The 27,601-nt window shown below is 42.1% G+C and overlaps 2 protein-coding genes across 11 annotated transcripts in view; one reads left to right on the top strand and one right to left on the bottom strand.

The window, feature by feature from the left end:
* TUBD1 (tubulin delta 1) overlaps positions 1–27,023 on the bottom strand; it is a 32,281-nt gene extending 5,258 nt beyond the window's left edge. The window contains exons 1-6 of one of the 4 annotated variants that reach the window (XM_042965765.1): positions 26,974–27,023; positions 25,637–25,849; positions 21,099–21,246; positions 19,143–19,359; positions 18,170–18,401; positions 9,846–10,010 (exon numbers count right to left, since the gene is read on the bottom strand). In XM_042965765.1, the coding sequence (XP_042821699.1) occupies positions 9,846–10,010; positions 18,170–18,401; positions 19,143–19,359; positions 21,099–21,246; positions 25,637–25,808 (934 nt within the window). In that variant the 5' untranslated portion in view covers positions 25,809–25,849; positions 26,974–27,023. Of the gene's footprint in view, positions 1–9,845; positions 10,011–18,169; positions 18,402–19,142; positions 19,360–21,098; positions 21,247–25,636; positions 25,850–26,655; positions 26,808–26,835; positions 26,888–26,973 lie in introns of those variants that run through there. The other 3 variants (XM_042965766.1, XM_042965764.1, XM_007086744.3) reach the window with 3 other exon arrangements.
* A 59-nt stretch (positions 27,024–27,082) lies between these two features.
* Positions 27,083–27,601, top strand: part of RPS6KB1 (ribosomal protein S6 kinase B1) — a 41,878-nt gene continuing 41,359 nt past the window's right edge. For all 7 annotated transcript variants that reach the window (XM_007086747.3, XM_042965757.1, XM_042965758.1 and 4 more), the window contains exon 1: positions 27,083–27,294. In XM_007086747.3, coding sequence (XP_007086809.1) covers positions 27,154–27,294 — 141 coding nt within the window. In that variant the 5' untranslated portion in view covers positions 27,083–27,153. The remainder of the gene's footprint in view (positions 27,295–27,601) is intronic.

Here is a 27,601-nt window from a genome sequence, read left to right as displayed (position 1 = left end):
CAAACAAAATTCATACAAAAATGTTAAGGGATGTAGAAACACAAAACAAAAACAGGACTGAAAATTGACTGGTTATAGGGAAATATTAAGAAAATACTTTAAAAAGTTTTTTTTCTTAAATATTTATTTTTGAGAGAGTGAGTGCGAGCAGGGGAGGTGCAAAGAGAGAAGGGGACAGAGGATCCAAAGAGGGCTCTGCGCTGACAGCAGTGAGTCCAGTTCAGGGCTTGAACTCATGAACTGTGAGATCATTACCTGAGCTGAAGTTGGAAGCTCAAACAACCGAGCCACCCAGGTGCCCCTAAGAAAATACTCTTAAATTATACATAGGATAGGGATAAAATTCAGTGTTCGTAACAGACTGATTTTCAGCAAACAGAGAAATACAACAAACCAAAAATTTTGGCATGCTGAACTCAGTAAGAAGACAAGCCAATTTAAGAATTAGAAAGATGTTTGAATAAACATTTCACCAAAAAAGATAATCAAACAACTCTACCGAGCACATTAAAAGATGCTTAACATCACTGTCATTAGGAAAATGCAAATTGAAGGGCATGTGGTTGGTTCAGTCCGTTAAGTGTCTGACTCTTGATTTTGGCTTAGGTCAGGATCTCACAGTTTGTGATATCGAGCCCCACATTGGGCTCTGTGCTGACAGTGTGGAGCCAGCATGGGATTCTCTCACTCCCTCTCTCTATGCCCCTCCCCTGCTCTCTTTCTTTCCCAAAATAAATAAATAAACATTAAAAATGTAAATTGAAGGGCATCTGGGTGGCTCAGTAGGTTGAGTCCGATTTTGGCTCAGGTCACAGTCTCGTGGTTCATGAGTTCGAGCCCTGTGTTGGGCTCTGTGCTGACAGCTCAGAGCCTGGAGCCTCTTCGGATTCTGTGTCTCCCTCTCTCTCTGCCCCTCTCCTGCTTGTGTTCTATCTGACTCTCCCTCTCTCAAAAACAAATAAACATTAAAAATTAAAAAAAAAATGCAAACTGAAACCACAAGGAGATACTACTTCATACCTATTAGAATGGCTATAATCAAGAAGACTAACAATATCAGATGTTGGCAAGGATGTGGAAAAACTGAAACCCTCTTAAACTGTTGGTGGGAACGTAAATGGTGCAGCCACTTTGGAAGGGTTTAGCAGTTTTACAAAATGTTAAATACATACTTATCCTTTGACCCAGCAATGCTACTCCTAGGTATATAATCAAGAGATTGATGGGGTACCTGGGTGGCTCAGTCGGTTGAGCGTCTGACTTTGGCTCAGGTTCGTGGGTCTGAGCCCCACATCAGGATTGCTACTCTCAGCACAGAACCCACTTTGAATCCTCTGCCTCCCTCTGTCTGCCCCTCCCCCACTCGCATTCTCTCTCAAAAATAAATATTTAAAAAGTTAAAAAAAGATTAAAAACATATGTGTACACAAAAACTTGTACACAGATGCACACAGCAGCATTATTCGTTACAAAGTGAAAACAAGCCAAACGTCCAGTCAACTGTTGGACATCTAATTTTTTTTTTAACGTTTATTTATTTTGAGACAGAGAGAGATAGAGCATGAACGGGGGAGGGTCAGAGAGAGAGGGAGACGCAGAATCTGAAACAGGCTCCAGGCTCTGAGCTGTCAGCACAGAGCCGACGCGGGGCTCGAACGCACGAACTGCGAGATTGTGACCTGAGCTGAAGTCGGATGCTTAGCCGACTGAGCCACCCGGGCGCCCCTCAACTGTTGGACATCTAAATAAAATGTCATATGTCCATCTGATGGAATACTATTCAGCAATACAACAAACAGATTGAACTACTGATACATACTACAACGTGGATGAACCTCAAAGACATTAAGTGAAAAAGATCAGGCCCAAAAGACTATTTATTGTATAATTTCATTTATATGATATGTCCAAAATAGGCAGATCTGTAAAGACAGAAAGCACACCAGTGGTCATTTGGGACAGGGGGTAAAAATGGGAGCTGACTGCAAAATGAATACAAGGAACTTTCTGGAGTGATGGAAATGTTCTACAGCTGGCTTGTGATAATGATTGCACAACTCTGCAAAGTTATGAAAAAAATCACTGAATTATACACTTATCATAGGTGTATGTGGTATATAAATCACACCTCAGTAAAAATATTTAAAAATTTGTGACACGCTGGGGCACCTGGGTGGCTCGTTGGTTGAGCGTTAGACTTAGGCTCAGATCATGATCTCACAGTTTGTGGGTTTGAGCCCCACATTGGGCTCTGTGCTGACAGCTCAGAGCCTGGAGCCTGCTTCAGATTCTGTCTCCCTCTCTGTCTGCCCCTCCCCACTCACACTCGGTCTCTCGCTCTCAAAAAAATAAAAAATTAAAAAAAAAAATTTATGACATGCTATAAAAGCTGTACTTGTTAGATAATTCATCACTCTATATTACTCAGAAATAAAAGGTAATAAACTCTATCTAAAAGTTACAAAAAGAAAAAAGAAATGAAGCCATTCTAAAGTTAGGCCCTTGAAAAATTAATGTTCAAGAAGTGAAAAGGGGAAAAAAAAAAGTGAAAAGGGAAAAGTTAAGCAAATAAAATTTATTTACTTATTTATTTATTTATTTTTAAACTGTATCTAGAAAACTTTGCTCTTTTTTAAAAAAAATTTTTTTTTTTAACGTTTATTTATTTTTGAGACAGAGAGAGACAGAGCATGAACGGGGGAGGGGCAGAGAGAGAGGGAGACATAGAATCCGAAGCAGGCTCCAGGCTCTGAGCTGTCAGCCCAGAGCCCGATGCGGGGCTCGAACTCACGGGTCGAGATCGTGACCTGAGCTGAAGTCGGACGCTTAACGGACTGAGCCACCCAGGCACCCCTAAGCAAATAAAATTTAAAATGAGAAGAGAAGTAACCAAAAAAAAGCATTATCGGAAATAAAAATAAATCCAGATGGGTTAAAAAATTTAAATATTAAATATAAAACTATAAAAAATGCTGGAAAATACTAAGGAATATTTTATATCTCGGGCAAGGCTCAGAATCTATAACATAGGAAGATATATGGGTTTGCTGACATAAAAATGTAAAACCTCCATATGATGAAAAATACTACACAAAAGACAAAAATGATGGACAAAAATACTTGAAACCCATGTGACAAAAAAGAGTATAAATCCATAATATTATTTTCCTTCCATCTAAGAAACCACTGATTATAAAAAAGATTATCAAATTATGTCAATTATTCACTTAGATTATTAAATTTTATACTTATTGAAATAGTTCTTTTAGAGTAAATTAGGTTTGGATTTTTAAAAATTAGATCATTCTTGAACATCCATAAAAAATATATGTAACAAAATAAATTGGTTAAAGTTTTCCTAAAATGTTTTCACATTCAGTGGCTTTATCACTTTTTGACTCAGCATTAATGATGCCAATGTTTTTTCACCCATTATTATTCTCTGTCCCTCCAGAACATCTTTAAGGGAATCCATGAAAACACTAAGTCACTGGCTCCTAAATTAGCTTTCCTATCCTGTAGAGCACCACTGCCTTTGACTCCTGATCAAGGAATGTTGTTAAACTTGTCTGTTCAGCATGATTAACTGCCTCTTCTGTACTGTAGCATAAAACTAAAGGTTTATTTTCTAGAGAGGATATGATTGAGGGTCTCTGGTCTGGAGAACACAAGGCAGAGTTAAGGGTAAGGAACTAGAGAGATCAAGCAAAACCCAGAAAAACCATGACCCCTCTCCTCCCCTCTCCCTAGAACCCTTGGGCTTTGCCTAAACCTTCTGAACAGAACATTCAACACAGGAGACAGGCAAAGAGAATATCCAGGATGACAAGTGTACCCTGGTTAGAGAGGGCAAAAAGTCCAGATTGAAGCAGAGCAGATGGCTTTAGGAGAGATTTCTTAAAGAAGATGAAACTGATACAATATTTGAGCTTATCAAGAAAAAAATTCAGGGCACCTTGGTGGCTCAGTCAACTGAGCATCCAACTCTTGGTTTTGGCTCACAGTTAGTGATTTCTAGCCCCACATCAGGCTCTGTATTGACAGTGCAGAGCCTACTTGGGATTCTCTGTCTCCCTCTCTCTCTCTCTGCCCCTTCCATAGCCATGCTCTCTCTCACTCAAAAATAAATAAACATTGTTTAAAAAAGTTCTTAGGGTATTTCTAATACACAACTATATTTGAAAACCATGTTTTAAAAAAAATATTAGGGATGCCTAGCTGGCTCAGTGAGTGGAGCATGTGACTCTCTATCATGGGGATGTGAGCTTGAGCCCCATGTCGGATATAGAGATTACTTAAAAAAAGTAAAAGAACATCTTTTAAAAAAAGAAAAAAAATTAGATAAGTTATTCAACTTAGGACTGAATTGACAGGTACACAGAAAATGTAAGCAAACAAGAAAACAAGGCAATTATTAACTCCAAAGAAAATAAAAAACTATACAGGAAAGGAAAAGTAATTACAGGGTACTACATGGCTCAGTTGTGAATAGCATTTACTTGGTCACGATAATGTAAAGCTGAATACTGTTTTAACCCAATGATGACACTACTATGTTGGAAGGGTGGGAAGACAGAAGGGTGTTTGCAGGGTTTACATTGTGGGAAAAAGCTAAATCCTAACCTTCCACATTTTGGAAGTAAATAGGTAATACCTAAACAATTGAAAAATCAATAGATGGCAATGAAGAGATAAACACAGTAAAAGAACCAGCAAAAAAGTTTTGAAAATGGTTGCTCCTGGGAAGGAGAAAATACAGGAATTTTATGGAATGATTGTTTTAACAACTGGCTTTGTAGAATTACTTGACTCTTTAATCTATATGCACATAATAAATTATGACACATATATAGTAGAAAACTATGTAGCCATTACAAAGAATAAGGCATGTCCAAATTTAATGAATTGGAAAGAAGTCCACAAAATATTGTTATATTGAAAAAAAGCTATAGAGGCAAAAAATACATATAATGTGATGCCACTTTTATTTAAATTTTTACGTTTATTTTTGAGAAACAGAGTGTGAGTGGGGGAGGAGCAAAAAGAGAGGGAGACACAGAATCCAAAGCAGGCTCAGGCTCTGTGCTGACGGCTCAAAGCCTGAGCCGTCAGCACAGAGCCTGATGCAGGGCTCGAATTCATGAACCATAAGATCATGACCTGAGCCGAAGTCAGACGTTCAACTGACTAAGCCACCCAGGTACCCCATTTTTTATTTTTTTTAAAGTTTACTTATTTATATTTGATAGAGAGAGAGTGGAAGAGGAGTAGAAAGAGAGGGGGGAGAGAGAGAATCCCAAGCAGACTCCACACTGTCTGTGCAGAGTCCCACACAGGGCTTGATTTCACAAACCTGTGAGATTATGCATGACCTGAGCCAAAATCAAGAGTCAGACACTTAACCAACTGAGCCACCAGGGTGCCCCAAGCATGCAATTCTTTTTTTTTTTTTTTTTTTAATTTTTTAAATGTTTATTATTTTTGAGAGAGAGACAGAGAGCAAGCAGGGGAGGGGCAGAGAGAGAGGAAGACACAGAATCGGAAGCAGCCTCCAGGCTCTGAGTTGCCAGCACAGAGCCCGACGCGGGGCTCGAACTCACAAACCACGAGATCATGACCTGAGCCGAAGGCGGCCGCTCAACTGACTGAGCCACCCAGGCGCCCCCCAAGCATGCAATTCTTGATCTTGGGTTTGTGATATTGAGTCCCATGTTGGGGATAGAGTTTACTTAAAACAAACAAACAAACAAACAAACAAACAAAATTATAATTTAGCTTGACTCAAAGAGCTAAGCCAAAGCCATGAAAAATTATTCCCATGTCTTATATTTTTATCAGGAGACAGCCAGGATGTGCCCTGCTGAATTGTTATGGACCTATGACTTCTTTGTGCCTTCCGTTTCCCCCTTTTTAAGGGGGCTGTCTACCAGTTATGCTATGCCTGGTCCACCATGGTCTACTGATTGGAGGCAGGGGGAAGAACTGTACTCAAAGAGCTATACTCAAAAAATCTCACCTGAGGAGTGTAAATCCACCATACCTGGACCTGCTTTTAGATGATAAGATTCTGGAATTTAGCTTGATGTGCTATAGGGAAACAACTTTTGAAGCCTTTGGGAGGGGTTAGGTCTATTCTCCATATGGGAAGACATGATTTAGTAGGGGACAGAGGGTGGAGTGGTAGCCAGCCTCCAAGATGAATGCCATTGATCTTCCCTCTGGTACTGAAGCCCTTGTATGGTCCCCTCCTACATGCATAGGGCTGACCTCAATAACCAAAAGGATGGTGGAGAAATGATGTCCTGTGGGGGCACCTGACTGGTTCAGTCAGAAGAGTATGTGACTCTTAATCTCAGGATCATGAGTTTAAGCCCCACATTGTGGGTAGAGATTACTTAAGTAAAAATAAAACTAGGGGCGCCTGGGGGCTCAGTCCGTTAAGCATCCGACTCTTGATTTCAGCTCAGGTCATGATCTCACAGTGAGTAGGATGGAGCCCCGCAGAGGGTTCTGTGCTGACAGTGCGGGGTGTCTCCCTCCCTCTCTCTCTGCCCCTCCCCTGCTTGTGCGTGTGTGTGTGTGTGTGTGTGTGTGTGTGTGTGTGTGAGTTTCTCTCTCAAAATAAATAAACTTTAAAAAAATAAAAAGGGACATTTGGGTGGCTCAGTTGGTTAAGCGTCTGACTTCAGCTCAGGTCATGATCTCATGGTTCATGAGTTCGAGCCCCGTGTCGGGCTCTGTGCTGACAGCTCAGAGCCTGGAGCCTGCTTTGGATTCTGTCTCCCTCTCTCTCTGTCCCTCTGCCACTTGCCTTCTGTCTTTTTCTCTCTCTCAAATATATATAAACATTAAAAAATAAATAAATAAAATAAATAAAACTAAAACTAAAAAATAAAATAAAATAAAAAAGATGGCATGTGACTTCCAAAGCTAAGTCATAAAAGACACTGTAACTTCTGCCTGGCCCCCTCTGGGATCACTCATTCCTTCTGTTGCTAGGACATATGGAAACAGATACATGGCTGATAGTGATATTAATAGGGTCAATCTTCAGATGGAGTCGTCTGGTAATATACAAAGATTTTTAAAGCTATTTGTTTCAACCTGGTTAGTACATAAATATATTTATTCATATATCTTCACATATATGAAGATATTTATATGTTCAAAGCTCTAACTATAACTATGAAGAAATGTTGATACTCAGAGTCCCGCATGAGAAAATGACTAAGCAAACTGTGTTTTATTGACCTAAGAGAGTTCAAAGCAGCACGTCTTCTACTATACTCTGAGAAACAGTGTGTTCCTTGAGATATTAACAGGTATTACTAGAAAAACAGGTACTGAGGCCAAAAAATTGGGGAAGCATTACTTTAAGATGTGAACTTTCTATTTATCTTCAAACCTCAGACACTATAATCTAAAATCTATAAGGTTTCACTAGTAAGTAAATGTAGAAGAAATCCACTTTCATATTATTGAAACCTAAATTGTTGTTATTTGTGGTAAAACATATGCTACTAAAATAATACATAGTGGTGATTTCTAGTTAAACATGACAGACTGAACATCAGCTTGTCATAAACAAGAAAAAAGGGAAGAGAAGAGGAGACAATAGCAAAAAAACTTTGGAATCTGGAAAGCAAATGAATCAGTGGTGACTGACTTAGCAAGCAGGGGAAGCTTAGAATGTCTGCCCACAGTGGAGAGGTTCTGGGAGCAGACCAGCCACTTCTAAAAGAGAAGGAAACAAGAGGATTTAGTTAAAAATCTGTATGAGGGGCACCTGGGTGGCTCAGTTGGTGGAGCATCCGCCCAATTTCACCTCAGGTCATGATCTCACGGCTCATGAGTTTGAGCCCCACATCAGGCTTGCTGCTGTCAGCACAGAGCCCACTTCGGATCCTGTGTCCCCTATTTCTCTCTGCCCCTCCCCTCCCCCTCTCCTACTCATGCTCTCTCTCAAAAATAAAATAAACTTAAAAATAAATAAATAAAAATAAAAATCTGTATGAGAAGTGGTGAGAACCCTAGACCCTTCCCCACTCCCTGCAGCAGAGGGAGTGCCCCCCCCCCCCCTTCATCCTAAAAGGCTTCTGCTCCAGAAAGGCTAAACCAGTCAGGCTCTGGCCTCAGTAAAACTACCTGCTGGGCCCTATGTTCCAGGCTCTGAAGGTACAACAGTAAACAAAACAGAATCCCTGCCCTAATAAAGCTTACATTCTACTAAGCTCAATGAAAGATCCACATTAAGGAATTACAGAATTCCAGGGACAAAAAGGAAATCCTAAAAGATCCAAGAGAAAACAAAACAGGATTAGGAATCAGATTGATGTGAGACTTCTCGTGTGTGCGTGCGTGCGTGTGTGTGTGTGTATGTGTGTGTGTGTGTGTGTGTGTGTATAGCAGTGGTATAAGAAGATTCAATTCTCAATTTCACATTAGGAAGGCAATTGGTAATATCTAAACCTAGAACACAAAATAAGTAATAATATAAGCAAGATACTTAGAAATATGGAGGCAAATTCCAGAAGAGACAGCCAAAACCATTGACAGTATTTTCATCTGGGTAGTGGCGAAGTATAGGCCAGGGAGCTGCTCTTTTCCTCATTATAAATACATACTGGACAATTACTTGGCTTTATCTAAAAAAATTGAGATATAATTTACATACAATGCAAAGTAAAGATATAAGTATATACTTAGATGAGTTTTGACTATTTGTTTTTTTTAAGTTTATTTATTTATTTTGAGAGAGAGAGAGTGTGTGTGCACAAGCTGAGGAGGGGGAGAGACAGAGAGAGAGAGAGAGAGAGAGAGAGAGAGAGAGAGAGAGAGAGAGAGAGAGAATCCTAAGCAGGCTTGGTGCTGTCGACAAGAGGCTCATCTCACAAACCGTGAGATCATGACCTGAGCTGAAATCAAGAATCAGATGCTTAACCAAGTGAGTCACCCAGGCGCCCCTTGACTATTTGATTAAAAAAAATTTTTTTTTATATTTATCTATTTTTGAAAGAGACAGAGCATGAGTGAGGGAAGGGCAGGGAGCGAGGGAGACACAGAATCTGAAGCAGGCTCCAGGCTCCAAGCTGTCAGCAACAGAGCCTGATGTGGGGCTCGAACTCACCAACCGTGAGATCGTGACCTGGGCCAAAGTTGGATGCTTAACTGACTCAGCCACCCAGGCACCCCAGACTATTTGATCTTTTAAAAAAATTTTTTTTCTTTTAATGTTCACTTATTTTTGAGAGAGACAGAGAGACAGAGGCACAAGTAGGGGAGGGGCAGAGAGAGACAGAGACACAGAATCTGAAGCAGTCTCCAGGCTCTGAGCTGTCAGCACAGAGCCCAACGCAGTGCTCGAACTCATAAACCATGAGATCATGACCTGAGGTGAAGTCGGACGCTTGACCAACTGAGCCACCCAGGTGCCCCTGATTTTTTAAAAATTATGTTCATATATTACTTTGATAAAAATAAAATAAAATAGGGGCACCAATAAAATAAAATTGGCTGGCTCAGTCAATTGAGTGTGCGACTCTTGACCTCAGAGTAATGAGTGCGAGCTCCCTGTTGGGTACAGAGATTACTAAAAGTCAGTCAATCAATCAATCAATAAAACTTAAAAAAATGTTAAACTCCTCTGAAAATTTTTTTCATTTTTGGTTAATGAAACTGTGCAGTGATTAAGCAGTCCTCCTGGGATGCCCTGGTAAGTTTTTGCAGGAACCTCCCTGACCAGAAGTCACCATTATTTCAACTGGCCCAAGCCAGTTTATACTGAGAACTCCAGTGCAGGCTCTTTTCCCAGTTTGTGGCTTGCATGTTTTTAAAATACCCGTTACCTTCTTCCATTTTCGAATTAGAAATGAGCATCTGTCTCAGGTGCTTGAGGAGGCCAGCCCAAGTAAACGTACTGTAAGCCAGTGAGTTCTCAGACATCTGAGGAATGTTACGAATACCCAGCATCTTGAATTCAGGATGGGGGACTAAATTCTCCATTAACTCTCCTGTAAAGAAAAAAACCTGGACTGAAATTTTAAATTCCACAATGTTTCCATTGACCCTTACACAACTATGGTTAGATGGTTTGGGGGGCCAAATATGTTTTCTCCACCAAGGCCAGAATTGCTTAAATTTAAAAATGTAAATAAAATTTCAGAGACAATATCTATTTCAGATCACATATTTGCTTCATTTTGGCACCTATTTCAGCTTGAGCGAGAAAACATACTTTGACAAAAAGGAAACAAGAATGTAGAAGCTAAGAAACTGGAAATATGAACAAAATATGTAGCTACACCCCAGGAATCTAAGTGAGCATCAGAGCTAATATGCTTTTATCATCATTCATATCCACTAAATATTCCTTTAGAAAATTTTCTAGATCTCTTATTTATTTTATCTGGTTAAATGATAAGCAGGGCATGTTAAATCAAATTCTACTAGGGAAAAAAGACAAGATTAGTGATTCCTGAAGACAGGAATACACCTATCTTTAGAAACTTATATTTGTAATGAAACAGGATTATGGAAAAAATCTAATTTGTTTTACATTCAGAGCTGTTTTACATATTTTTGGGAAAAAACTAGAGAAAAGAGAAAAATATATTATTATAACAACATGAAATATAAATTTTGTAACACTGAGTGCAAACTCATCCTATATCCTAAAGAACAAATTTTGACACAAACATCTACAAAGTGTTGCACAAATTGATCTTATGACTAGTGGAGTTTCCTCTAAACATGAATCTTTTTTTTTTTTTTTTAATGTTTATTCATTTTGAGATGTGTACTAGGGAGCGCACAAGTGGGGGAGGGGCACAGAGAAGGAAACAGAATCCCAAGCAGGCTCTGCACCATCACAGCAGAGCCTGATGTGGGGCTCGAATTCACAAACCGTGAGATCATGACCTGAGCTGTGATCAAGAGTTGGATGCTTAACTGACTGCACCACCCAGGCACCCCTGAACATAAGAGTCCTTTAATGCAAAATACCTACAGCTGAATTTTATTGCATAGCACAAATAAACAATAGTCAACAAATATAGCCTGAGCACTGACACATGAATGATCATCCTTTAGAAAGGTAATTAATGATCTACCTTTTAATTTTTTGATTTATTTTTATTTTTTTGAGAGTGAGAGAAAGAGCAAAGGAGGAGCAGAGGGAGGGGGAGGGAGAGAATCCCAAGTAGGCTCCATGCTCAGCATGGAGCCCGACATGGAGCTCTATCTCAGGACCCTGAGATCATGAACTGAGCTGAAATCTAGAATTGGATGCTCAAGCAACTGAGCCACCCAGCCTCCCCAACACATGAATTATTAACGGTCACAATCTACTTTCCCCCCAACCTTCTTGTTCACCTACTCTCATTTTTAACCATGCCAAGACCTTGTTAAGACCCTATTATGGACTGAAGGTTTGTTCCCCCCTCAAATTCATATATTTGAAATCCTAACCCCCAAGATGATGGTATGGTAAGGGTGGAACCCTCAGAAATGGGATTAGTGCCCTTCTAAAAGGGGCCCCACAGAACTCTCTAGCACCCCCTGCCATGTGAGGACACAGTGAGAAGATGGCCATCTAAGAACCAAGAAGAAGGACTTCACCAGACACTGTACCTACTGGTGCCTTGATCTTGGACTTTCCAGCCTTCAGAACCATGAGAAACAATGTTATGTTCTAAATATGTTACTTAGTAAATAGCACTTTTGTTATAGCAACCTAAATGGACTAAGACAAACTAATCCATGGACCTCCTGCCTTCTCAGTCCATCAGTCTTCCCCTTGCTTCACTTCTTTTCTTATCCAGCTATTTGCCCCTGTCTCTTCATCAAATCTTCCTAAGTGAAAGTCCACTCTTGGACCAGCCCCACTCCTCACATTCTCTGTTGCTGTCAGAGCATTGCTGTAGAAAGTCACCCCACATCACAGACTGGGGCCCCTCAGAATTTAGATGCCCACTAATGCTGATGCTTTGTTGTAAAGGTGACATCTCCTCAAACACCTGAATGGAGCCATGTGGGTATCTGAGGTCATTCAGTACAGAGACTCTGAGGCACAACAGACATATCTGAGAAAAAGCATGGAGGCCAATATGGCTAGAAGAGAGAGAGCAGGATATAAGGTCAAGAAAGCAATGGAAACCAGACAGAACAAAACCTTGCATGTGATTCCAATTACTTTGGCTTTAACTCTGGGTGAGATGGGAAACCTCTTGAAGGTTTTGAATAAGAGAGTAACAGGATCTAATGGGATTTAACCTTTTAGACAAGTAAAGCCAGAGTTCAGTCTGGCTGCTACACTTTAGAAAAGGCTGTGGGCTGGCAAAGGTTGAAGTGGGAAGACCAGGTAAACTTCCAGCTAACTTATCACATGACATTTCCGTTAAGATATGGCAAAGGCACCTCACACTCAACATGTTTAAGACCCACCTCTTTCTTTGCCCCATACTATGCCCCACAAACCAGATCTTTTTTTAGTGTCCCCAGATCCAGCAAACACCACTACAGACTACACTGTTTTGTAACCCAGGGCCCCATGACTTATGCTCTGCACCTCCCTTTCTGTCATTTTCCAGATCCAATCCATCACCTGGTCCTCTGCATTTTACTCCACCCCCAATTTCTCTCAAATCTATCCTCTTTATCTCAGTGTGTTTAGTCCCATTTAGCAAGGACCTGTTATATGAGAGGCATTGTTCTGAGGATAGCAGACACAGTGGAGAGCAAGGTAGACAAGGCCTTACTTTCACAGAGCTTCTATTCCAGTGGTTAGAAACAAAGAACAGGGGCATCTGAGTAGCTTGGTTGGTTGAGTGTCCAACTCTTGATTTCCACTCAGGTCATGATCCCAGGGTTGTGGGATAGAGCCCCGCATCAAGCTCTGTGCTGACCCTACTTAAGATCCTCCCTCTCTCCTTCTGCCCCTGTCCCATGCTGGTGTGTGCTCTCTCTCCCTCTTGAGAGAAAGAAAGAAAGAAAGAAAGAAAGAAAGAAAGAAAGAAAGAATAAAAGAGGTAAAAAGAAAGAAAGAAAGAAAGAAAGAAAGAAAAGAAAGAAAGAAAGAAAAAGAATAAAAGAGGTAATAAATGAACAAAACAATGTCAGAAAGTAATACATGGTGGGAAGGAAACAAACAGAATGATATTATAGGTGCTCACTCCTCAGACAGGATCATGGAAGGCCATTTTAAGAAGGTAACAGTGAGCTGAGACTTGAAAGATGAAAGGGAAATGGTCAGGAGAATACTCCTGGTAGAGGGAGAAGGAAGTTAATGAGGACAGCAAGAACGGACACCCTGGTGAGAATGAGCTGGGCTATATGATACATAATGAGGCCCCTGAGGCTCTGTTCATGAATAGGGGAGAATGGCAGGAAAGAAGGGAAACTGGAAGACAGAAGATAAACCACATACAATGGAGGCAATTATAGACTTTCCTGTAAGAAAACTGGATCTAAGATTTAAATTAAAAAAAATTTTTTTTAAGTTTATTTATTTATTTTGAGACAGACAGAGACAGAGTGAGCAGGGGAGGGGCAGAGATAGAGGGAGAGAGAGGATCCCAAGCAGGCTCCACATCATCAGCACAGAGCCCGATGTGGGCTTGAACCCATGAAACTGTGAGATCATGACATGAGCCAAAACAGAGAGTCGGATGCTTAACCGACTGAACCACCTAAGTGCTCCTAAAAAACTTTTTAAAAATATTTACTTTTGAGAGACAGAGAGACAGAGACAGAGAGAGAGAGACAGAGAGAGAGAGAGAGAATGAATGGGGGAGGGGGAGCAAGAGAAGGGGACAGAGGATCTGAAGTGGGCTCTGTGCTGACAGCCCGATGCAGGGCTCAAACTCATGAACCATGAAACCATGGCCTGAGCCAAAGTCAGATGCTTAACCGACTGAGCTACCCAGGTGCCTCTGGATCTCAGATTAAAAAAAAAAATTAAAAAAAAGTTTTTTTTAACGTTTATTCATTTTTGAGAGACAGAGAGAGACAGAGTATGAGCAGGGAAGGGGCAGAGAGAGAGGGAGACACAGAATCTCAAGCAGTCTCCAGGCTCTGAGCTGTCAGCACAGAGCCTGACACGGGGCTCGAACTCACGAACTGCGAGATCATGATCTGAGCCGAAGTCGGACACTCAACCAACTGAGCCACCCAGGAGGCCCCCCCAAATTTTTTTTAATGTTTATTTATTTGAGAGAGAGAGAGAGAGAGAGAGAGAGAGAGAGAGAGAGAGGATGAGTGGGGGAGGGGCAGAGAGAGAGGGAGACACAAAATTCGAAAGCAGGTTCTAGGCTCTGAGTTGTCAGTACAGAGCCGGACGCGGGGCTCGAACTCACAAACTGTGAAATCATGACCTGAGCCAAAGTCAGATGCTTAACCAACTGAGCCACCCAGGCCCCTGCATCTAAGATTTTAAAACTGAGTAACTGAGGGAGTGAGAAAGAAATGAGCTTCTGGGGAAAAGCTCTCTGTTTTAGACACATTATTTTTGGGATGTCCATGAAATGTGTACATACAAATGTCATACAGGAAAAGGCTACTGGATATAGAAATCTGGAGCTTAGGGAATTGGTCAGAGTTGGAGATAAACCAGCAAGTTGGAGAATACAAATGGTGTTTAAAGCCATGGAACTAGGCCAGTTATCAGGGAGAGGGTCTAAGACCAGCATTTAGAGCTTGGGAAAAAGAAAAGGAGCCAAAGGAGGAGAAAAGAAGGGAATAAAAGGTGTAGTCAGTGAGATAAAAGGAAAATGAGGAGAGGGCCGTCACAAAAGACAAAAGATTTGGAAGACCAAAGATCAGCCATGCCAAATTCTACTGATGGAAATGAGGACAACAAAGTGTCCACTAAATTTGGCAATGTGGACACACTTGTGACTTATAAAAAGCATTTTCAGAGACATGGTGGGGTAGAAACTAGATCAGAGGGGGTGAAGATGATGAGATGAGGAGAAGCTAATGACAGCAAGGACACACACCCTTGCGTTGTTTTAAAGAATAACAGAGGAATGGGTGCAATCACTAAGGGTGATGTCAAGGGAGGATTTTTTCAGTGTAAGAGATGCCCAAGAGTGGTTGTAATGGCAATAATCCAGGAAAGAGGCATAAGTTTATGACAGGCGAGGACGAGAGATGAGTGAAGAATTAAGTCCCTGAGAAGGGAGAGGGAATGGGACCCAGAAATTAAGCGAGAGAGCTTTGACAGGAGCAGGACACTTCTCCCACCGTGACACCAGGTGAAGTGCAAATTGTGAGGTGAAGTGCACAGTAAGGTTTGCACATAGTGGGGGAGTTTTTATTAATAACTGTCTTTATTTTCTCAGTGCAGTTCAATGAATTCAAACCACCACAATCTCTGCAGGGAATGACTAGACCAGCCTACAGACTCACCTCCAATCAGCTATCCACAGAAGTCCAGTGGATTTTTCAAAAGTAAAAGTGATTATGTCACCAACCTGCTTAAAATCTTTCAGCAGCTTCTCCCTATTCTTAGGGTAATGAGGAAGGTCTCTAAATGGCTTATGAGAACCTGCAAGGCCTACCCCTGCTCACCACTTTAGCCTTACCATTCTCTGTGCTCCAGGGTCATGGGATTTCTATTTGATGTGCCAGGATTCCTTCTGCTGCAAGACCTCTGCCCATGCTGTTCCCTCCTCCTTCCCTTGGCTTAGTCATCTCCAAGTCCTTTACCAGCTTTTGGCTCAAGTATTACTTTCTCAGGGCAGTCTTCCTTGTCCCTGCAGTCTAAGTCTGATTCCTTTGTGACACATTCTCTTGAAACTGGACTTCTTTCCTTCAGAGCACTTCAGAGTGCAGAGCACTTCAGAGACGCCTGGCTCAGTCGGTTAAGCATCCCACTCCTAACCTCAGTTTAGGTCATGCACGATTTCACAGTTGGTGAGTTCTTTAATTATACATTCTTGGTGTAATTTATTTGTTTAATGTCTCTCTTTCACATTTCACAGTGAACACAATGTCTGCATTGGCTCCCATTGGATCCCCAACATTTAGCATAGTGCCTGGCACACAGTAGGAAGTCAATAAATATTGGTTGAATGAACAGATGTGCAATACAGTAAGTACTGTAGAATGCACAGAAATTAACAAGACATGTCTCCAAGGAAGTTGCAAATTAGTAGGACTACGTAATATGCACATGACAGAATCCCTCTCTAAGGAAACACATGGTGTTAGTTATAGTGGTAGCATCTGGGAAAGGGTGGGAAGGACACTTCCTTTTGATTGCGTATTGTTTTTCACTTGTTGAACAGGTGTGCTGTTTGTGTTACTTTTAAAGATAAACAAACACACTTAAAGAAATAATAATGGTAAAAAATATTAAGTGACACAAAAGAGATAGAGAATGCCTTAAAGTTCAGAAAAAGAGGGTTACTTTAGGTGAAGACCTCAGTATGAAAGCTTTACAGAAAAATTATCACTTGAATTGGGACACTGAAGGATGTATAAGGTTTTAATAGAGGTGAAGAAAGGAAGGAGGAAGCGATTTCTAAGGAGAAGGAACACTGAACAAAGGGACCTGGGCTGGAAAGCACCAGACTGAAGAGAGACAGTGCAGACAGGATGAAAAGTAGGTGGGGATCCATGCAGAGGAGACAGTAGGTAATGAAGCTAGAAAGTTAGGGTTCAGGGCATAATGTGGAGGCCAGGCGAAGGAATTCTGGCAAACCTGGCCATAGGATGAGCACGAGGGAATATAAGAATTAGATCTGCACACTGGGGAGGCTCTGTTGCAGTAAGCTTGCAAGATGGACTGCAGGGGGATGAGGCAGGTACAGGAAGGAATGCAAGGTTAGGACCACCTTCAGATAGGAATGTTGATTAGATCTAAGCTCTGTTTTTATGCCAGAGAGAGAGAGACAGAGACAGAGAGAGAGAGAGAGAGAGAGAGAGAGAGAGAGAGAAGGAATAGAAAGAGGCTAGTTTGCTTTGTGTTCATGGAGAGTATGCAGTATTAGTTGAGAGATACTGGCACCCTGAGTGAATGTCAGAGAGATAGGGAAGTAGGGGGAAGAATGCAGGCAGATGGTAGAGAAGGCACCATACTGATGGGATATGAGGACAGTGGGAGAAATCCAGGTGACAGAAACTTAGGAAGAGGGAGCAGGGGAGAGAGGACAGGGGAAAAAAAAGATGGATCTATTCAGAACATTCTAAACTCGAAGAAGCCAGAAGACAAGTAAAAAAATTGGGATAGGCAACTATTTGGGAAAGACATTAGGACTGAGAAGGGTATAGACTATGGAGTTATTTGCATCTAGGTGATTTGGATTGATAAGGCACCACTTGATGAATAAGCTGAAAAAAGAATGATGGGTGTCTTAATGGGGTGATGAAAATGATGGTTGTACAACTTTGTGAATATGCTAAAAATTGAATTGTAGGGATGCCTGGCTCAGTCGGTTAAGCATCCCACTCCTAACCTCAGTTTAGGTCATGCAAGATTTCACAGTCGGTGAGTTCAAGCCCCACATTAGGCTCTATGCTGATGGCATGGAGCCTGCTTGAGATTCTCTTTCTCACTCTCTCTGCTCCTCCCCCACTTGTGCACTCGCTCTCTGTCTCTCAAAATAAATAAACTTTAATTTTTTTTAATGTGTATTTATTTTTTGAGAGAGAAAGAGAGAGAGAGAGAGCGTGAGCAGGGGAGGAGATGAGAGAAGGGGAGACACAGAATCCGAAGCAGGCTCCAGGCTCAGAGCTGTTAGCACAGTGCCCGACATGGGGCTCAAACTCATGAACCACGAGATCATGACCTCAGCCGAAGTTGGACACTCAACCAACTGAACCACTCAGGTGCCCCAAAATAAATAAACTTAAAAAAAAATTGAATTGTACATTTTAAATTAGTGAATTATATGGTGTGTGAATTATATCTCAAAGTTGCTGTAAAAAAAAAAAAAGAAGAAAAGGATCCTGAAGAATAGAACCAATGTGCATCTATCACTTCAGAAATTTAGTAACTTCTCAAAACTTCCAACTATCTAGTTGGAGAGCTAGGTCGTTCTTCAGGAAGGTTTTTGAGATGAGGGAGATCTGAGTGTATCCTCAGACAGACGGGACAAGCCAGGGAGGAATAACTGAGGCTTTCAAAACGTAAGACTTTCATACAAGTTACATACAAGAGGACAAATACCTAATGGATTTCTTCTGTAGTGATACGAGCCTTCCATAGAATAAGTAGGTTGGAACACGCTTCCCAGCTGATGTGCAAGGACTTGGTTTATATCGCTAAAGGAGATTTGCTTGATGTTCATCAGTTTTGCACAGATCTTATGAACAGCATCATTTTCATGAACGAGGAGGGCGTCTGAAGATCGGTACAAGTGAGAAAGAGTCAAAATGGAGTTGTAGTTCTGAACAATAACCTGGAGAGAAAAAGGTCAGAAATAAGAAAGGCAAAAGAAAAGAGCGATTATGAGGGTAGATTCTAAGGGCATTCTGCTTGGGTTCAAATCCCAGCTCTGTCACTTTTTAGCTATATGATCTTGAACAAGTTATATAATCTCTCCATGCTTCAGTTTTCTCATTTGTACAACAGGTGTAATAATTATATCAGCTCCTAGAGTTGTATGGATTAATGACAGAATGCAAGTAAAGCACTTAAAAGAGTGTCCTGTATATAGTAAGGGCTTAATAAACAGTGACTATTACTATCATACTTTCTTCCTACAGCGTTTCCTATAGTGACTTAACTCACCTCCATTTTAGAATTTCTCCTACTAGGCTGATCAACAAGAAACTAGCCTATATAGAAATTTCCTCTCAATGGAAAGAAAGGAAAATTCTTTGAAGGTTGGTAATGTCATGATGAACCCCCACATGTGGTCAAGGTCCCTCCTTTACATACTATATCCAGAGGGACTAACCCAGGAGTGGATTCCTAAGATGGTACTTTTGTGAACAATCCATTTGACTTTGCTTAAACCTTTCCAAATGAATGAGGTGTCCTTGTTTTAAAAATTCCAAAAAGTACCATATTGTATAATGAATGACTCCTGTTGTAGTAAATTAATATTTCCAAAGAAAGGGTAAAATCAATCTTTAACCTACACTTATTTCACTGCAAAGTACACAAAATATAAAATTTTCAATTAACATGTTCATACCTCACCGGTTCCATAAGGCCATATAATCTGATTCATTTTCAAAGAGTTTGAGTAGTGATCTTGTAAATTCTGTGTAACGAAGGCTCCTAGACCTGATCCCGTGCCCCCAGCCATACTCATTATGATGAAAAAACCACTCAAACAGTCACATTTTTCCACTTCCTTCTGGATTAGGTTCATTATAGATTCTTCATGCCTGGGTCCATGAACAGAGTAACTATACAACACAAAAGAAACAAATACAAACACCTTTCAGTTTAATCAGAAAGAGGCAATGCAGAGAGGAAGATATAGGATAGAGAAGGCTTTTTAAACCCATGGATGTGAACTAACTTTCATGAAAGGAACAGGGGCTCTGATCGACAATATTTAAAATATACAAGTTAAAGGCGAATAGGATTGCAGGGAGAGTGAATTTACTGGGTACAGAAACTTATCTTTTACAGGATATTCCTTTAGCTGAAGACTTCAATTACCAGACAGTTCTGCAAGTTTATGGTACAAAATAACATCCAACATTCATAATAATATTCCTAAAACAGTGGTTCTCAAACTTTGCTGCACATTTGAATCACCTAGGGAAGCTTTGAAAAGTTCCAACATCTGGGCTTTAGCCTAAACCAATTAAATCAAAATCTCTGGAAGTAAGAACCAGGCATTGGAATTTTCCAAAGAACCCCAGGACATACTACTGCTTTGCTGGGTTCCCTATTAGCTGGAATACCTGCCAGGTAAAGATACTATTTTTTTAAAGTTTATTTATTTATTTTAAGAGACAGACAGAAAGAGATAGAGCGTGTGTGTCCATGCATGCACACATGAGGGAGGGGCAGAGAGAGGTAGAGAGACAATTCCAAGCAGGCTCCATGCTGTCAGCACAGAGCCTGATGCAGGGCTTGATTTCATGAATCGTGAGATCATGACCTCAGCTGAAATCAAGAGTCAGACGTTTAACTGAGTGACCTGGGCACCCCAAAATATTTTTTAATGAGAAATTAGTTGGCAGAACAACATGAAAAAGTAGGAAACCTTGCTGCAAGAGATCCCTGGTTTCATCATTACCTGGACCTGAAGCACAGACATACATGAGACAGAATAAAGAGTTTCTTCTGGATGAAGTCACACACTACATTAAAAAAAATTTTTTTTTAAGTTTATTTATTTTTGAGAGAGAGAGACAGAGTACAAGCAGGAGAGGAGCAGAGAGAGAGAGAGAGAGAGAGAGATACACAGAATCAGAAACAGGATCCAGGTTCTGAGCTGTCAGCACAGAGCCTGATGCGGGGCTCAAACACACGAACTGTGAGATCGTGACCTGAGCCAAAGTCGGACGCTTATCCAACTGAGCCACCCAGGTGTCCCTACACTCTACATTTTAAAACAGCCATTTAAAAAAAAAATTTTTTTTTTTTAACGTTTATTTATTTTTGAGACAGAGAGAGACAGAGCATGAACGGGGGAGGGCCGGAGAGAGAGGGAGGCACAGAATCTGAAACAGGCTCCAGGCTCTGAGCGGTCAGCACAGAGCCCGATGCGGGGCTCGAACTCACAGACCGCAAGATCATGACCTGAGCCAAAGTCGGATGCCTAACCGACTGAGCCACCCAGGCGCCCCTAAAACAGCCATTTTTTAAAAAAAAATTTTAACCTTTATTCATTAAATGTTAGCAGAGCATGAGCAGGGGAGGGGCAAGAGACGGAGGGAGACACAGAATCTGAAGCAGGCTCCAGGCTCATAGGTGTCAGCACAGAGCCCAACGTGGGCCTCAAACCTATGAACCTATGAACTGTGAGATCATGACCTGAGCCGAAGTCGGATGCTCAACCACTGAGCCACCCAAGTGCCCCTAAAACAGCAATTTCAAGATTATGTGCTTGGTATATTAATTGTGCAGCTATAACTAAGCTGTCCAGGTAGCTGTATCTAAACTGGAAAACATGAGGAGTTACTCTTACCCATATGCCCAGTTGTTTCCAGAACCTTGTTTCTGACAGAAGCATGAATGCTGGCCATATTTCCATCGGCCAGACTGGGCAGCCTTTGATAGTGTTTGATTGATAACTTTAGGTTCCATATCAACAAGTACAGCCCGGGCAATGGGAACTAGAGAGAGAAGAAAAACCAAAAGAAAAATATTTCATAAGTCTTATTTGGGTTCTCGCAGAGAACAAATTTCTAGGTCCAAAAAAAGAAAAAAAAAATCTAAAAGTTGAGGATAGAAAGATCTGTCACACTGCTTAGAAACTGAAGTCGGCAGCAGCAGGTATATGCAGATGGATCATAGTAGTCAGCATTCTTTTTTCTTTTATTTTTATCAAAAAAATTTTTTTTTAATGTTTTGTTTTATATTTGAGAGAGAGAGAGAGAGAGACAAAGACAGAGAATGAGGAGGGGAGGGGCAGAGAGAGAGGGAGACACAGAATCCAAAGCAGGCTCCAGGGCCTGTGAACACAGAGCCCAGTGCGGGGCTTGAACTCATGAACCGCAAGATCATGAACTGGGATGAAGTCGGAAGGTTAACCAACTGAGCCACCCAGGCACCCCTTTATGTTTATTTTTTATTCTTGAGACAGAGACAGAGACAGACCATGAGTGGGGGAGGGACAGAGAGAGAGAGAGAGGGAGACATAGAATCTGAAGCTGGCTTCAAGGCTCTGAGCTGTCAACACAGAACCTGACGCAGGGCTTGAACTCAGGAACTGTGAGATCATGACCTGAGCCGAAGTTGGATGCTTAACCAACTGAGCCACCCAGCCACCCCATTTTTAATTTTTTTTTAATGTTTACTTGTTTTTGAGAGAGAGAGAGAGAGACAGAGCATGAAGGAAAGGGGCAGAGAGAGAGGGAGACACAGAATCCGAAGCAGACTCCAGGCTCTGAGCTATCAGTACAGAGCCCAACATGGGGCTCAAATCCACAACCACGAGATCATGACCTGAGCTGAAGTCGGTCTCATAACCGACTGAGCCACCCAGGCACCTCATAATGCTAGCATTCTGCTAAGCAGGATGAATCAGTGTGGGCTAAAATGATCACTGGGTCAGGTCTACAAACATCTGTTGAGAGCTTACAATGTGCCATGTACTGTGCTGGTAACACAGAGATGAAGACAACATCAATCTAGCCCTAGAAGGACTAGTGGGAGAGATAAAACTTAATCACAGCATGACATGATAATGACTCATGACGAATCCACACTAAGAGTAGCACATTCAGAGATATAAAATACCATGGGCACAATAAGCAGCTCAGGATTGTTGAAGCACAAGATGGAGGAAGGGGTGGAGGAAGTAATGGATGGAGATGGAAAGTAGGCAGGCTCAGATCTTGGAAGTCCTGGTATGCAGTGCTAAAAACATTGAAATTTATCTTTTTAAAAAAATTTTTTTTAATGTTTATTTTTGAGACGGAGAGAGAAAGAGAGAGAGAGAGAGAGGCGGGGGGAGGGGCAGAGAGAGAGGGAGACACAGAATCCAAGCAGGTTCCATGCTCTGAGCTGTCAGCACAGAGCCTGATGCAGGGCTCAGACTCATGAACTGTGAGATCATGACCTGAGCCAAAGTCAGACGCTTAACCAACTGAGCCACCCAGGTCCCCAACTTGAAATTTATTTATTTTTTTTATAATTTTTTTTTTTTAACGTTTATTTATTTTTGAGACAGAGAGAGACAGAGCATGAATGGCGGAGGGACAGAGAGAGAGGGAGACACAGAATCGGAAGCAGGCTCCAGGCTCTGAGCCATCAGCCCAGAGCCCGACGCGGGGCTCGAACTCACAGACCGTGAGATCGTGACCTGAGCTGAAGTCGGATGCTTAACCGACTGAGCCACCCAGGCGCCCCAACTTGAAATTTATTTTTAAGGTAATGTGAAACTGCTGAAAATGTTCAAGCAGATAAGGAATACTCAGATGACTTTTTATTCTATTTTTATTTATTAAAAAATTTTTTTTAATGTTTAATGAGAGAAAGAGAGAGAGAGAGAGAGAGAGCGCGCACAAGCGGGGGAGGGGCAGAGAGAGGGAGACACACAATCTGAAACAGGCTCCAGGCTCTGAGCTGTCAGCACAGAGCCCGACACAGGGCTTGAACCCAAAAGCTGTGAGATCATGACCTGAGTTGAAGTCAAACACTCAACCGACTGAGCCATCCAGGTGCCCCTATTTTTATTTATTTTTTATTTTTATTTATTAAAAAAATTTTTTTTAATGTTTATTTATTTTTGACAGAGAGAGAGAGCGTGAGCAGGGGAGGGGCAGAGAGAGAGAGGGAGACACAGAATCTGAAGCAGGCTCCAGGCTCTGAGCTGTCAGCACACAGTTCGACGCGGGGCTCGAACTCACAGACTGCGAGATCATGACCTAAGCTGAAGTTGGATGCTCAACTGAATGAGCCACCAGGTGCCCCTTTTATTTATTTTTTAAGTAATCTCTACACCCAATGTGGAGCTTGACCTCATAACCCTGAGATCAAGAGTCACATGCTATACCAACTGAGCCAGCCAGTTGTCCTGTCAGGTGATTGGCTTTTTTTTTAATGTTTGCTTATTTTTGAGACAGAGAGAGAGAGAGAGAGAGAGAGAGAGAGAGAGAGAGAAAGAGAGAGAGAGAGAGAGGAGTGGGGGAGGGGGAGAGAGAGAGGGGAGACAGAGGATCCAAAGTGGGCTCTGTACTGACAGCAGAGAACCCGATGTGGGGCTAGAACTCACAAACTGTGAGATCATGACCTGAGCTGAAGTCAGATGCTTAACAGGCTGAGCCACCTGGGCGCCCCTTGTCAGATGACTTTTTAAATACAGTAGTGTCGGGGGCGCCAAGGGGGGTCAGTCAATTGAGTGTCCAACTCTTGATTTAAGCTCAGGTCATGATCTCAGGGTCATGGGATTGAGTCCTGTATCAGGCTCCGTGCTGTGCAGCGCTTAAGATTCTCCCTCTCTAGGGGCATCTGGGTGGCTCAGTTAAGCGTCTGAACTTGGCTAAGGTCATGACCTCATGGTTCACGAGTTCAAGCCCTGCATCAGGCTCTGTGCTGACAGCTCAGAGCCTGGAGCCTGCTTCAGATTTTGTGTCTCCTTTACTCTCTGCCCCTCCCCTGCTTGTGCTCGGTCTCTCTATCTCTCAAAAATAAACAAATATTTAAAAAATGATTCTCTCTCTCTGTCTGTCCCTCTCCCCCACTCACACTCTCTCTAAAATAACAAATAAATACAGCAGTCTGGAGAATAGATATGATAGACACAAAAGTGAAGACAGGGAAACTAGAAGGAATGTCTTGAAACAGTCCAGGTGACAGTCCAGGTGAGGGAGGACAAGAGCCAGAACTAAGCCAATGACAGTGAAGACAGAAAGGGGAGAAGAGATATATGTAGGAGGTAAATTAAGCAGATGGTTATGTTTGATAGTATGTGGGCAATCAGAGCCCAAGTTCTAAAGGAAAGATAACACCTTAGCATATGGAGATGCTCAGTTTGAGGTACACAGGGGGATGCAGGTGGAGATGTCCACTAATCAGTCTGCAGCTTAAAAGAGAGGCTAGATGGGGCACCTGGATGGCTTAGTCGGTTGAGCGTTCAACTTCAGCTCAGGTCATGATCTCATAGCTTGTGGGTTTGAGCCCCACGCTGGGCTCTGTACCGACAGCTCAGAGCCTGGAGTCTGCTTCAGATTCTGTGTCTCCCTCTCTCTCTGCCCCTAACCCACTCGTATTCTGTCTCTGTCTCTCTCAAAAATAAATAAACATTAAAAAAAAGTTTTAAAGAAAAAAAAAGAGAGGCTAGGCTAGATTTGAGAGTCACTAGTGTCAAAGAAGTATCAAATTACAATAGTAACTGAAATGGCCCAGAGAGAGCTATGTAAGTGAGGACAGAGGAGAGGGAGCCAGAGATGCAACCACTGGAGAAGAAAAAAGTTCAGAGACTAAGGAGAAGGAGTTTCAAGAAGAGAGTTTTATAGTTAATGGAATAAAATCCAGGAGAAAAGTTAAGTGAATTAAGAAAAGAAAAACAGTCACTGGATCTAGTGATTAGGAGAGTGAGAAGGTAAAGACATAAGAAGGAAAAAAAACTGGGGCGTCTGGCTGCCTCAGTCGGTAGAGCATGTGATGCTTGATCTTGGAGTTGTGAGTTCCAGCCCCATGTTGGGGGTAGAGTTTATTGAAAAAAAAATGTTTTTTCATTCCAAATGAAATTCCAAATTCTCTGTACTTTCTGTACCACCCCACAGTGCCCACACCCAAAAGGGAATAAATCTTGAAAAAAGAAAAAAAGCTATAGTCATAAGTTGTTTGGTTGGTTGTAGATTGGTGAGATCCGAGCATGCTCATGTGCTGAGGGAAGATGCCACTGGAGAGGCAAAGGTTGTTAACACAGACACAAAGTGCTGACAGCAAAGTCATGAAAAGAGATGGGATTCACATACTACATGGAGGACTTGGCCTTGAAGAGGTTGGTTATGTCAGAGAAAAGGAGAGGACGATGGATAGACTGACCACACATACCTCCATTTTCCTCTTCACTGAAGAATCTTTCTTTGCAAGATGCTTGATATACCTCATTCTCTCTTTTAGAGCAGAGTCCCTGGGGACAGTGTGAGTCACTATATAGAGCATCAAATACTTCAAAACCAATTTGATTGCCACACTGACCAAGTTGCACTGTTACTATTGACATGCTGAGATGCAAACTAGGCCTCCTTCAAAAAAGTGAGTAACCTGTAATAGAAAAATATAGGCTTTGAGAACCACTACATTACTAATAAATAAGGAATGTCATGTATTAATACACATCGATAAAAGTATAATTTTAAAATGCCATGTATATGGTGTTATAGATGAAACAGCTTAATCATTCAAGGAAGTTGTTCTCTTTCTACACACAGTTTTGGGATTTGGAATTTACTGTACCCAAATGCATTCAGACAGCTCAATAGTTTCTGAAATCTGATTTGTATTCACTATTTCCCTAAGCATGCATTTAAAACAAAACAAAATAAAATGAATGCTAGTTGAAGGAATTCCTAGTATATACTTCACACTACAGGAACACACAGAATGCAGAAGCTAGCTCAACAATTGTACATTTGATTAACATTAATTTTCTCTCTTCTACATAATGACTTTCTTTCTCTACCAATCACCTTCTGGCCTGGTAATGACAATAACACTTAGAAGAGTTTAGCTCATGTAGACAGCAAGGAATACTAAGCTTGGAAAGACAGAACCAGAGGAAATGAGGGAATAAGTCTTCTCTATTTTTAACAATGAAAAGACAATTTGTGGTAAAGACCTCACACCAGGTCTGTGCAGCACTAGAACGAACAGTGGCTTTCTAGCCAAACTGTACTTGTAAATTTTCAAATAACCCTGCAAACTAGGTATCATTATTCTCATTTTACAGATAAGGAAACCGAGGCTTTGAAAAGTTATGTGACTTTCGCAAGGCCACTGAACTAGAATAGCAAAACCAAGGCTCTCCCTTTCCCCACTAGCTCCAGGAGTTCCCCATAAACCCCACTCACTGACAGACCCAGAACCAGCCGTTTCGGTCCTGTTCAAACTTCCGAGGGCCAAGCCCGTCATTATGCGCATGCTCCCTTTCAATACCAAAAAAAGCTACGGAGAACGAATGCGCATGTTCATAAACCAAGAGTTTTGTTGTAGGTTCCTCCCCCCTCCCCCGGTATTCAGAGGTTAATTACGCATGTTCAATTTCAATTTATCAACTTCAGACATGGTACGCATGCTCCTTGTCCATCAAACGCTTTAGCACACAATGCGCATGACCTAGCTACCATAAGAGGCTTCGGCTGGGGTTCTGCGCATGCTTCTGCCAGTACCTGGCTCCAGGCGAAAGCTCTACGCATGTTCATTGCCCACAGTTCGGCTTCATAGAACTCTGTACGCATGCTCTAGAGCTGAACTTGAGGAGCCAGTCTAGGGCCTAAGCGCAGACGCACTAAGTCCAAGCAGCCGGTGATGGCGGCAGCAGCGGCGGTGGTTGCGGCGGGTCCGGGCCCATGAGGCGACGACGGAGGCGGGACGGCTTTTACCCAGCGCCGGACTTCCGAGACAGGGAAGCTGAGGACATGGCAGGAGTGTTTGACATAGACCTGGACCAGCCAGAGGACGCGGGCTCTGAGGATGAGCTGGAGGAGGGGGTGAGGCCCGGGGTCCCGGGGGGCCCGAGGTGACAGGGCCAGGGCGGCGGCGCGGGCCCTGGAAGCCTGGCGCTTCCGAGAGCGCGGAGACCCGAGGGGGCGCGAGTAGTCTCTTGGAGGAGCACAGGCGCCGCGCTGTACGAGACAGGGGAGCGGGCGGGGTGGATCTGGCCCTAGGTGTGAGGCCGTTCCGGGACTCGCAGGTGCAGGTCGCGCCCATAGCTCCTAATCAGCGCAGCCCGGAGCAGTCTGTTTGTGAAGTGAACGAAAAGGGCGCGTGGTCAATTCCTTGAGCTGTTGAACTTGA

Source organism: Panthera tigris, chromosome E1 (genome assembly GCF_018350195.1).
Source record: "Panthera tigris isolate Pti1 chromosome E1, P.tigris_Pti1_mat1.1, whole genome shotgun sequence".
NCBI lineage: Eukaryota > Metazoa > Chordata > Mammalia > Carnivora > Felidae > Panthera > Panthera tigris.
The sequence above is the reverse complement of the archived record's forward strand: the minus strand, read 5'-3'. Positions and strand labels throughout refer to the sequence as shown.